The sequence below is a fragment of the Poecilia reticulata genome, chromosome 17 (genome assembly GCF_904066995.2).
Source record: "Poecilia reticulata chromosome 17, P_reticulata-male-v2, whole genome shotgun sequence".
Classification (NCBI taxonomy): Eukaryota; Metazoa; Chordata; class Actinopteri; order Cyprinodontiformes; family Poeciliidae; genus Poecilia; species Poecilia reticulata.
In genome coordinates, this window is record NC_088846.1 from 14,447,895 (window position 1) to 14,460,807 (window position 12,913).

General features: G+C 39.0%; 1 protein-coding gene across 1 annotated transcript in view; it reads right to left on the bottom strand.

Moving 5' to 3' along the window:
• Positions 1 to 10,633, bottom strand: part of gpc1b (glypican 1b) — a 63,509-nt gene extending 52,876 nt beyond the window's left edge. Inside the window, exons 1-2 of the mRNA XM_008433799.3 lie at positions 10,489 to 10,633; positions 9,830 to 10,372 (exon numbers count right to left, since the gene is read on the bottom strand). Coding sequence (XP_008432021.2) covers positions 9,830 to 9,989 — 160 coding nt within the window. The 5' untranslated portion in view covers positions 9,990 to 10,372; positions 10,489 to 10,633. The remainder of the gene's footprint in view (positions 1 to 9,829; positions 10,373 to 10,488) is intronic.
• Between the last annotated feature and the right edge of the window lie 2,280 nt (positions 10,634 to 12,913).

A 12,913-nucleotide genomic window follows, 5' to 3' on the forward strand; every position in this document is an offset into this window, starting at 1 on the left:
GGCTATAAAGTTTTGGGCAGTATATAACATGTTGGAAGAGTCAGCTCCCATCTGCAGCAAGTACCCTTATGATAAAAACTGTTTCAAGTTGCTCTTCTCTGTCTGAACTGAAAGACATGAGATTTACAGTGAATATTCTGTTCCTGTATGACACAAAGTTTCTAGAGTTGACAAATCGTACGTCGTTCATGTACCTGCAATCTTGGTACATTAGAGATCTGTGTTGTTAATTGAAGTAAGATGTTAGCCCACTGTTTGTTTTCCTGAGGTGTTTGAGACATGTATTTTTCCAGGCAAATTTATACTAAGGAAGCTTGAAATTAATTTTCATCTCAACAACTTTACAATTCTCTCTCTCAATATATATATATATATATATATATATATATATATATACTGTATATAAACATTGAAATACAGAAAGTTTGAAAATGTGCAGTGCAAGAATTCACCAAAATCCAAAGTTTTCCTTAGAAAAAAGTGCACTAAAACTGTAGTTGATGTGCAAACTAAACTTCTGGGAAAGCCAAGGCCAGATGGCTTCAACACACCTGAATCAAACAGCTGAATTCTCTCATAAGCATGTCACTCAGCTCTGCAGAGGCCTGACAATGAGCCACTCATATAAGTCAGGTGTGTTGGATAGGAATGCACCTAATAGTTGTAGGGTAGTAGCTCTTAAGCACTAGTCTTGGGCAACCTCACCTCTATAACTTGCCTTGAAGTGTGAGAACTTGACATAGTTCAAGTAATTAAAATTACATAGATTCTTTTTAAAGGTAAAGGTGATTTTATTTATATAGCACATTTTCAGCAACAAGACAATACAAAGTGCTTTGCATTGACCCCATTCTATTTATGTCCTACATAAATAGAATAGGGAGGACACATTATGTTTGGGACCATTTTAAGACTCTTACTCCATGTTTTCTTCAGTAAGCTGCCGAAATAAATTAATTGCTTTCAGTATTAGATTGTGAGTTATGGACCAAATCCTACAATTAACAGCGAAAGACATATTACATATTTGCCACTTTTTTGTGAATCATTAACAAAAATCAGTTTTCTCTAAAGAATAGACTTAAAAAGTATGTGTGCGTTTGTCACTATAATGTCACAGCCAAAAGATTACCCCCGGCATGTGTCTTATTCAGGACCGAAACTCTCCAAATGAACATTGCACAGCTGCAGACAGTGTATATGTGTGTATTGGTTTAGGGTGTGTCACTGTGTAGAATTCATACTGCGTGCTCTCACTTGAAATGCTCGGTGCCATCTTGGTTTGGGTCTACACACCATTTATCAAGCAGCAAGGTGCAAACGGCAGAAGTAGCTGTGGAAAAAAAGGATGCTCACGCTGTGAGATGCTGCTTGTTACTCGTCAAATCAAATACCTACCTAGTCCACAGAGAGCACAGCTGGTGGTGACAAGGCACGCGGCAGCTTAATGTGGTGCACGTAGACATTTACATGCTGAATAAAGGCCAGAAAAAATATGCCGGCTATCAGAAAAATGCTAAATTTTCATACAATGTCAGCAAATAGGCAGCAAACTATTACATAGCACTGACTTTGCCTTAGTTTAGAAGTCATACAGAGTTCAAACATCTGTTCTGCACACACACACACGCACACAAACATAACACACACATGCAGTCACATCTGAAGTGTCCTAGACTCACAAACACATAGAACAATTTAAAAAAGGACCTTCCAGTAACAAAGTAATAATTCTTCTTTAGACATGGCCAATTCACCTGAAGTGAAATGAGGTATTATACACCAACACAACAGCCCTCGAAAGGAAACACACTCCTACACACACGCAAGCATGTCCTCCCATTAAAGGTTGCGCTGACTTCCATTTATTCTCCATTACCTAACCTTAATCAGTTTCCCGGCATCTAACCCCTGTAACGTGGATTCGGTTACTTCATCGTCAGCCTTAAGAAGGAGAATGATTGCCTGAAAAAGTATTTTTTTGTACCCAGAAACATCCCAATGACGGAAGAAAAAACAAGCCCAAGCGCACACACACACACGCACACACGAGTTGGAATGACACTGACAACCCCTGTGCAGCCATAAATATGAAACTGGCCTTTGCTGTCATCTTTGTGTCTGCTGCTTCTGTGTGTTCTTGCACAGGGAGAGCTCTCAGTGTGTGAACCCTTGCTCTCATATTAGTGAAGTGACATGGAGCAAAAGACAAGAGGAGCCCAAGAGAAAAGAAGCCAGAGCAGAGAGTGAAACTGATGTGCAAAGTTGTGCAGTACGAGCAGCAGGTACATGTCAAGATAGAGCGTTGTGCACAAGGAGTTTGACGAAATGTTGATATGAAAAGATATTTCTTGTCAGAGAGAAGCCGGTCCCATCGACTTCTATTTATTCAATTAGATATGAAGGTTAGTGCTTTAAACTAATATTTTACAGTAAGAAATGAAATAGTTTGGGCATGTTTTGAAGGCCTGCTTATGTATAACACCACAACCCAACAAGCTTGTTGGGCTTGTTGTAAGTTGAAGAGGCCTCCATTAATATTCCCTCCACCCCCCAAGTACCATTTTTATTACATACGATACAAACATCTGAGAATAAGGTGACTACCATACCTCTAAATAATCGCTAATGTTGGCATCAGTGCTTCCGATTGGTGCTACGCAAAAGGACTATTTCAGATTGTTTTAATTAAATAAAGCCACATCAAATGATTTCATCAAATACTTAGACTAGTAAAAATCTTAACTGGATAAGTCTAGACTGAACCATCCTAGTTGCCTAATCAGGAGTCAAGCATGTTGGTGTTGTGTTCATGGGTGATGGCGGGATGGACAGATGGATTGCGGCTTCTACTGCAATCCATCAGGTTTGTCTTTTATAGGAAGAGCTGAGCCAAACAGCAACGCTCTCCATTTACCGGTCAATCTATCATCCAATCCTCACCAATGGTCATGAGCATTGTGACAGTACGAACTAGATCAGTCACACAAGCATCTGAAATTGGTCTCTTCCATAGGTTGGCTGGTACTGCTGTAGGAATATAATGCAAATATATTATCTCAATAACAGAGCACACAACATTAATATTGCAAAGGTCTGTTTTTAATGCAAGAACTGATGGCTAATATGTTCCATGTCTCGTGAGTTCACACTGCGCATGCTAATGTAATATTCAGAATTTTATACCTGTCTGCCCCCCTTGTGTCTACATCTGGCGCCTTTGATAAAGTCCAAAATTATAAAATGTCACAGAAAGTGTTGGAAGCAAGAAATGGGAAAGTAAAGAGGAGGGAAAATGTTGATTTATTACAAATGAAATACGTTTTGACATATTTAGCAGTAAGTAAGTCTTTCTGATTTTGTGCAGCCGTTGTGGCTGGTGTTACCCTTGGAGATACAGTGAGGAGTTCTGTCATACAGGGGAAGCTCAGAATAGAGCAGCTGAGGTGGTTCAGGCTGATCAAGACGCCTCTTGGGCGCCCGGCTTCCAAGACATTCTGGGCACATGCCAGATGTAGGAAACCCCAGGGCAGACTCTTAATTTTTCAGCGGGGACGATTTTTCCCTTTGTCCTAGGTATGCCTCAGGTTCCCCTATTATGAGCTGGAGGGTGACACTGGGGAGAAACGTATCCATTCATCCCTTTTTTTATTCTGTTACCACTCGCAATATGATCTGGGAAGAGCAGATAAGGATGGATAGGAGGATAAATGGATGGAGATTCTTTAACATACATTTTAGAATTTACTAAACCCTTATTTTCCTTCTGAAAAAAAGCAATCTGAATGGATTTTTTGGCATTTGGACCACAGTTCATCGTCACAAGCATAACATCTTCTGTTTTTGGTCAAGTGAAATCTGTACAATCAACTGTTTTTTTTTAATCAGATATAGATTGCCTAAAACATAATCTGGGATCTATAAAGCAATTGCCCAGTTTCTATGAACAAAATAACATTGATGTTTAGTTTACTAAACATATGCCTAAAATCTAGTCTAATTCTGCTGAACCAGTTTTGTATATCGTATACTATCTTATCCTATGAACTGGATTTATCATCAACACACCAACTTTGTCAAGAGGCTTTCATTGCAAAATTGAATAAAATAAGACTTTCTTCTTCTTTCATGAATAAACTTCAGTTTTACTTATGAAACCTACACTGACCAAAAGCGAGTTAAAAGTACTTTGAAAAAACATTACATGCTGCGTCTACAGGTCTGTTGATACTTGTTCACAAAATATCTGGACTTGAAGGAAGCTTCAAAGAAACATGTCCAAACGAACTGTGTTGCGGATGTCCCCGTTTCCAAAAGATCCAACGGTAAAGAGATATTTAATGAGACAGAACATTTTAAGTAAAGTTACTTCACAAAGAATATTTGATACTGAGGACTATGTCCTCCTCTTTGTTGTTACAGACTGCCAACACGGCAAAAAAGGGAGCGCAAAACCAAGTCAGCTTAAGTCAAGTCAGCAGTCCATCTGCCCTGTTTCTTTCTCTTTAGTGAACATCAAACACATGTGGTCTGTTTCATGCTCCCTGCAGCCCATTATAGCTTAATGCATCAGGAGCCTTCTCACTGACTTCAGCGTTTTAACAACTTCAGTATATTCAGTCACACACACACACGCGCGGACACACACAAGAACAAGCGCAGACAGGCTCCCAGATGCAGGAATTGACACTCATTAAACCACAGCAGAGTTATGGGCCTGCACACTGAGATACAGAAACAACTGTTGCTTTGGCTTTAATCTGTCTAAGAGGGGTGGACTAACAGAAGCACAGAGATTTCTGCTTACATTAACCTTCAAATAAGCTTTGGCCTTCCTATCTTGAAAGCTGTTAATGAGTTCCATTTATGTGTAATTAAGAGTGATCAATTAAATGTTTTTTTTTCAATGCATAGTCTAAAGACAGAGCCTCAAAGCGTATAAGATAAATGTAGTCTAGTTCATCAAATGATTGTTTTTGTCTGTCATTTCCCTCTAAATCCTAAATAGTGTCTGCTCTATCCTGATAATTATTAACCTCTAAGATAAATTATTTGCAATAAAATATTAACATTTTCTCATTTTCCTACAGAGAACAGGTAAGGAGAAGTTGTTTAATGCTCAACTCCATACATCCTGTAATTTTAATTAAATATGTCAATCCCAAACAAAGGTAAGCAGTAAGCATGATAAGATCAAACAGATACACATAGCTATTGCATTGCAAACATTGTGAAGATGTTTATCAACACAAAAGACAAAACAGCATATCGAGTCATTTGATTTATGAGAATGAGACTTTAACAATACTTTAAGATACTTCAAGAATCTACATTTACTTTTTCATATCTCTTTAACAGGCAAAGTTTAAGTCTCACAAACATATTTCAGAATCCGGTAACTAATTTAGTGTCCTTAGCAACTCTACACCTAGGGAAATATTTTACTTAAAAATCTTTTGTTTTCAGTCTGTCAAGTTTTTTTCTACCTGAGCTGACACACTAGTCACACACATTTTGAAAGCAATGCAAGGTTATTTATCAGCCATGTGAAATAATTTGGACACCTCATTAAATAAGCAGTTATCGCAAAAGAAATGTTCACTTACCGGGGAAAACAAGATTAAATTGCACTAAACAAAACCTAACCTTGTTTTACTCCGTAAACAAAAGATGTGAACAAAAATACTTTTCTAGCAGAGGGAAACGTTAAAACATCCTACCCCCCACATAGCTAGTGTTTCCCCATTTTGCCAAAATAAAGTGAGATGGTCTTTGTAGCCATCTCGCAGTTTCTGAAGTCAATTTGAGGAATGTTGCCCCACTCAAAAATTTCAATTGTGAGATGCTTAGGGGGCTTAAGGGGGCTTCTTGCATGAACATTCAGTTTCCAGTCACCCCACTGCATTTCAAAAGGATAAAGATCTGGGCTTTGACTCTGCCCAAGACTTTTCCTGTTTTAGTTTCAGCCAGTCCTTGGTGGATTTGCTGGTATGCTTTGGGTCTTTGTCAGGTTACAGGGTTCAGTTTGAATCTTTCACAAAAATTCTCAAATATTCCTCAAGCCTTCTCATGTACACCATAGAACTTATTGTGGATTATATGACGGTGAATTGGTCAGGTCCTGCTGCAGCAGCAAGGCATCCTCACTTCATGACACTCCCACCTCGCTACACAGTTGGTATGAGGTTCTTATCCTTGAATGTTGCATTTGACTTACACTTGGGAAGGATATTAGGGCTTGAAACATTTTTCATTTTATGTTTTGTTATTTATACCTCAGGGTTTCCCGAAAAAAAAACTCGCTAAGCCCAGTGGTCGGGGTGCCGGGGCAAAATATTTTAAGTTCATAGGGAATGGAAAAATATTACTGGATAATTATGTTACTAGAAGACAATGATGATAAAGCTTAAACACAAAACTCCACTCTTAAAAACAACAAATCAAAAAAGTGCAATTAAAATAAATATCGATTCTTTGCACATTTGTTCAATCCCAATTAAGTAATCAGCCAGTGGATCTTAAGGCACTACATAATGTTGATCACATGAATGAACTGAGCAGCAGCTTAGGGATCTTCATGTTAAGATTTTAACACAGACTGTTTTGGAATTGTAACATTTGATTATCAAGATCTCAATGCTCTTAAATTTAAATGAATGGTTTCAGCATTGAGAAATTAAAATTTTAATTGTTTAACATTTAAATTCAGGGTTTTAATTAAATTTTTAGTTTTTCAAGTTTACTTTGTAAAAGGGCAAAGAACAATCTTCATAGATAATTTTGTTATGGAGTTTGTGCTCTGTTTGTCCATAAATACATTTCTGAATGGATATTTGTTATCTCAACAAATTACAATTGTCACTGATTGCTTTTGAGCTTGGCCAATTAAACTAATGAGAGACAAATCTCAGTACGTTTACTCTCTTAGCATGCAGGCACAGCTTCCAAAATGGAACTAATTGGTTTAATCACATTTACAGAAAGACATGCAGTCATGGGTAAATGATTGTACAATAAGGGGAGAAATGGTTAAATGCAATTGTTCATCCCAGTTTTCATTGTCTAAGATGTCTCTCAGGCAGCATGACACTTAACACTTAATTAGTAGTAACCTAGCAAGTCAAAAGATGAGAACATTTTGCCAGGAAGTATTTTAACAAATAAGTTAAATAATCAAAACCAGCTCTTTCAGCATCAAGACTACATACTGTAGTATACATTTCACAGTCTAAATTTCCGAGAACCACCGAGTTCAAAACATTCCCATACTTCTCACAGTGGGTTGGTATACGGATCAGTATATATTTAAAGCCACAAACCAGACCTTAGCAACTAGTTCTCCCTTGCAAGGCTGGGGAGCAGCAGCAACACTGTCATTATCTAAACACTGGTTACATATGACACTCCATAGCATCACACGACTCAGTCAGTATGTAGCAACCAGCAATCAGCAACAACAAAAATACAGCATGGGAAAAATCAATGCCAAAATGTTACCAGCCTTCCTGCAGATGTCTCACACAGCTTGCCTCTTTGTACTAGCCTATGTGACATTGAGGATCTAACACTCATTGGCTGCCAGCTGCTTTCAAAGACCCACAGACGCCTCTCTCTTTAAGAGCCGATGAGAGAGAGACACACAGAGATGAAAAATGTCATCCCCTGAAAGACAAAAAGATAAGTCATCAAGGATGTAATGATGGGGCAGGACAGGGAGGGGGCAGCGCAAGGAGGAGACGAATGACTATAATGAAAATCAATCTTCCATTTTTGGTAAACAGTCTCAAAAAAATCTGTTTCCCAAACTGATTACGCTTTCTGCAGTCGAATCATCACGCTCATTCTAAAAGCATCCATCGGTTTACTTTATTCCCTGTGAACGTGTTTTTCATTTTTTAAAGCGGCGGGCTTATAATGCTGCAATGGGCCAGTAAACATTGCTTCAACACAATGATAACAAACAGCTTACCCTTAACTCAACAGCTTTCTTCTGTGGGACCTCTCCAGGGGGAAATTACTTAGAAATAAGGGGGCTATCAACAATGCTTCATGAGGCGTATCACCGTGGAAGCAATATCTGGAAATTGTTTCCCGTCACTTATGGAACATAATTAACCAAAGACTGGGACATGATGTGGTGATGTTGAATATTTTCTACTTTTATATTTTGCTACAAGTTACTGTGAGTAAAAAAAAATTGAATCAAAGCAAGTAAAACAAATAAAAACTCTAAATCATGAATCTTAACATGTTAAAAGTGTTTTATTATGGACACTTTGTGACGGTAAAGGAAAAAGTTAACGGCCTCGTGCAGTAATAGTTTCCATATTCGGGACTGAGCAGTCCAGTGGCTATTTAAATAGTTTAACTGGAAATCCCTTTCAGAGTTAAGGAGCAGTCATCTCACATCTTCCTCCCAGCCAAGACTGAATCTGGCTGATGCAGTTAACATGTGACCTTGAATCAGACTCAGTCAATACATTAAGTTGATCAAGCAATGGTGTCACAGTGGGAAATACCCTTCTGCAGATGTCGGGGATTATCTACACTGTTGACTTGGCTCGCAATCTGAAAGCATAAAATTAAACCTTCCATTTTTTACAAGGTGTTTATTGTGCCAGACTACAACCAATGAATAACTGATGTTATTTCTGACTAAGCGCCAAGTAGCAAGGAGAACAGAAAACAATTTTTCCTGCAATTCTCTAATTATGTAAGTTCTCATATTAACAAAACTTTTTTTAAATTTTTTTTACATAAAAGAAAGTGTTAACACTAAGCTTACTGATTGATGCTGGCTTTTGAAAGGACTTCTTCAATGTGGTGAGTGAAGTAAACTAGGCAATTCCTCTGCTAGTTATTAGCCCTTGCAACTGGTACTTGTGATGGTTTTTACTGTGATGGGAATTGCTATAAAAACGTTCACAACCCCTTCTTTATAAAGTAGCTGTGTGCCTGTGAATGTCCCAAAAGTTCACTTTTCTAGTCTGTTCGTGTGATGGATATAGTAGCTGCAGAAACCTGCTGTAAACTGATGTGTTATTTGAAGAGCCAGAAAGCACCTCGCTGAATTCCAAAGGAGGCAAAGCTGCAATCGTACAACCTGCAAAAAGGGGGGCTTGTGACTGACATCAGGCCATGGATGACACAGTGAGAAACAATATATCTGCACAGTCACGCCACTGGGCTAAGTGACTGTCTGGTAGCTTACAATGTTGGCCTCCCAGCCATATCAGAACATATTGAAGAAGAGGTCAGATTAGAGAGTATCGTCTAGAAGAGAACCTCGGTAAGAAACTCTTTTAAAGAGACACAGAAAGCAAGGCACAACATCTATGCTTTGTGTTAAGCGTACACAAGATTTTGCAGGGTTTTTTTTTTTTATCAGGGATCAAACAAACTTATTTCCTATGGTGCCTCTGCTCTGTCTCAATAACTTTTCAAAGCAGCGTTTCATCTACAGAGCCTGAAGCCATATCTCCTCTACTTTACAGCACCATGTGACATCAAATGAGTGTGACAACACATTTAAGAGCTAGGATAGATTATTTTCTTGTACTCTCATGCAAACAATAAATAAGAAAATACTTTACATTTCTTCCGTTTCCCTTTGAATATGATGCTCACATTAGTAGTTCATCATCATTATTATTATTATTATTATTATTATTATTATTATTATTATTATTATTATTATTATTATTATTATTATTTAAACTAGACACAAAGTTCGTTTGTATCTACTTTGTGTCCATTTTTGTATAAATGGGAAAATAACCCACTAAATGCAGCTTAGCTCCCAAAATGAAAACATTTTGAAGGCGCTTACCTGACATTTCAAACTGAGGGACACCATCCTGGCTGAATCCCTTTCCGCCGTAAAACCGTTGAATGTCCGAACAAGTCCGGGCTTTGCTGGACCCTTTGTCCCCAAAGGCTGGCGCTGTGAGAGAGCACAGCACCAGAGCCGCCAGGATGAAGAAATCCATTCCTGCTGACCAGTGTGGCTTTGGACTTGGTCTGGAGGAAATCCAAGCGACAACTAAGCGACTTAGTATAAAGCTGAAAGTACAGCGAATTCGGGGCTGGTGCTGTGGTGCGTAAAATATCCTCCACCTTCCTTCTCCCTTATACTCTTTCAGTGCGTCTGCAGCTTCTGTGGCTGTTCTGTGCGCGCTACTGCGCGGCACAGGAGCAATTCCTCTCAGCCCAGATGTCCCGTCTCTTCTTTAATCCACTTAAGCCAGCGCAGCCAGGGCAGACGCTTATTATTTTCTCCCAAAATGTGTAAAAAAAATTCTTTTGCTGAAGGGTTATTCTGTAGAGATCCCCGGTCTCACTCAGCTACCCGGGGAGCTTTTTTTGGGCTGACCTAAAGAGAGACAAGCAAGAAATGCAAGAATTAGGTTACCCGGCTGAAATACGCTATTTTAAGTCACGCCAGAAATAAAGCGCTGCACTGGTGCAGCGCTGGTTGTGTTGACTCACGCCTGCCCGGCTTTAACGTGAGGAATCCGAGCACAGAGGTGCACACACCGGCAGATACCGCAGCTCAGGCTTTTCTGGACGATGATGTGCCAGCGCTGCCACTCTGTGGAAAAGGGAGGGAGGCGGGGAAGAAGCAGGCAGACAGAAAGAGGAGGATGAAAGGGAAGCAGAGCTTTAAAGCAACTCCAGCTATTTCTTGTTGCTTTCTGACACAGTCATGCTTATTTGATTTAGATTTTTTTTATATATTTTTTTTTTAAATCCGAATTTTAAGCATACCACGCCTCAATAGTTTACAAAGTATCTTCTCGTTATCGTGGCCCACTGATTTGTATGAGTGTAAACATGCCTGGTTCCCAGGAGAGGAAAATGCTGTGTGGGTCTCGTCACGTCAGGAATGCGCGCTGGCTGGGCTTGCTCACCATCAGCCAGGTGTCACACATGAACTGTGGGCTGGTCCCTTTCAATTCGCAGGACTGGATACCCTCCTCTGAGAGCGTCTGTTGAGTGGAAGGCATCACTCTACAAGACGCAATTCATGTCCAACAAATCAGCATCTGTTCTAGGCTGCTTCCAGGTTACCTGTCACCAAATGAAGGCCTTCATTATCCGTAGTTTTTTTATGCTTGCCTCCTAAATCTGGGTAAACACCACAATGTGGACAATATGGTCTCTCTGCTAATTTGAAATTCCTTAGATGTCAAAGAAGAAAAAAAGAAAAAAAACACACACACACACCCTAAAACCGACTCATAGCTTTATTTAAACTTAAATGCTGTGTGTGGTTGTGTATTTTTCATTGCTGGTTTTGGCTGTGTGGTGAACTTGCTTATTTATCTGTTTATCTGTTTGTCCATCCATCTATCAATCCTGCAGAAAGTAAATCAAATCACCTTTATAGTTGCTGTTGTTTTTAAGCTACAGAGCAGCATTTATTTTGTCATGAACTATTTTGATTGATCTGAACGCTTAGTCAGACCAGTAAGTTTAATTCTGTTTGTTAGGTGAAAATAAAAATCATCCAGGTGTCAGGTGCCTCTGTGGTTCCCTGTGTAGACATCTGCAACCTGACCTGTGTGCACGCTGTCTCTAAATCCCTCCGACAATATATTATTTTCAATAGAAATATTATTATTTCAATTAATGATTGTTTAGTAATCCAGAATGGGTCATTTTCTTGCACCTGACGTGTTCAAACCAATAACCCGGTTTTGTAAAATAACTCAGATTGTGTATTTTGACCCAGTTGGTTTTGGTGTGCAGCTTCATCATACTCGCAGGAATTTCACACACAGTTTGCATTTATAACACTGTTAATAGGAGCATTAACTTCAGTTTATTTGTGCAAGTAAATCTAGTGTGACTCTGTGAACTTATGACTTAGGTTTATGATAGCAGCACACATGCCTTTCCTTCAGTTTAAATGTTATACTGTTATTCCACTCACTGGGAGTGTGAAATTTGATTAGTCTGTTTTGAATGGCATCACCTTTTTGCAGAAAAAATGAAGTAAAGATTGCTTTTTTTTAAGTAAGGTCCCACTAGTATGGTATTTGGGGAGTTAGGGGGGCTGCTGAACTTGGAATAAAGGACAGTCATGAAGAGAGAAAAGAATGACAGTCAAGAAGAAAACCTTTTTGGTAAACAGCTATTTCCTGTCCTCAAATTCTTCCATTTCCAGAGTCAGATATTGTTTACAATTACATTTAAAAATGCTACACTATAATTAGCCTTTTCCTCTTGACTGCTGGCTCCAAATAACAAGGAGAGTAACTCACATATCAGTAGCTGACAAATGGCCACTCTTGCATCCTATTATTACAGCTCTGAAATGAACGAATGAATTAAACGTTCATTTGGGAATGTCAAGTGTCTTCATCATTTGCGGCCTCTGTTTGTGAGTGCGTGTGTTTCTGTGTGTGTGATGGAGGAGCGGATGGGGGGCAAAGCAGGCAACACACCCGCACAGCAGCTTTCTGATATTGAAATATGTAACTGTGACAAAGAACTAACAACAAAAAAATAAATAATAATTTGTCTTGCTTTTCTTCCTGCTATGAGAGAAATTGAACCGTATTAAGAACACGTGGCGAGTGGCTACCAGAATAAGTGGACTCAACCCATGTGTGTGATAAGACATTACCCTGTACTGCAGATAGATTTGTGTATGCATGACACATGTGCACCTTTATGTTTTTTTTCTCAGCAGCATTTGGTTTGTGAAACCTGAGTTTATGTGTCTGACTGTGTTCCACATGTGGTCATAGGTCGGCTCTGCTGTTGAAGGACTGATTGGCCCTCTACTGTCTGGTATGGAGATTATATAATTAATGCTCAATAAAGCCACAGAACAGCCATGTTTTCTTCCGACTGCTTCTCATTGAAGTTTTATTGCCTGTGACCATGAAAGGCTTCCTAATGAGGA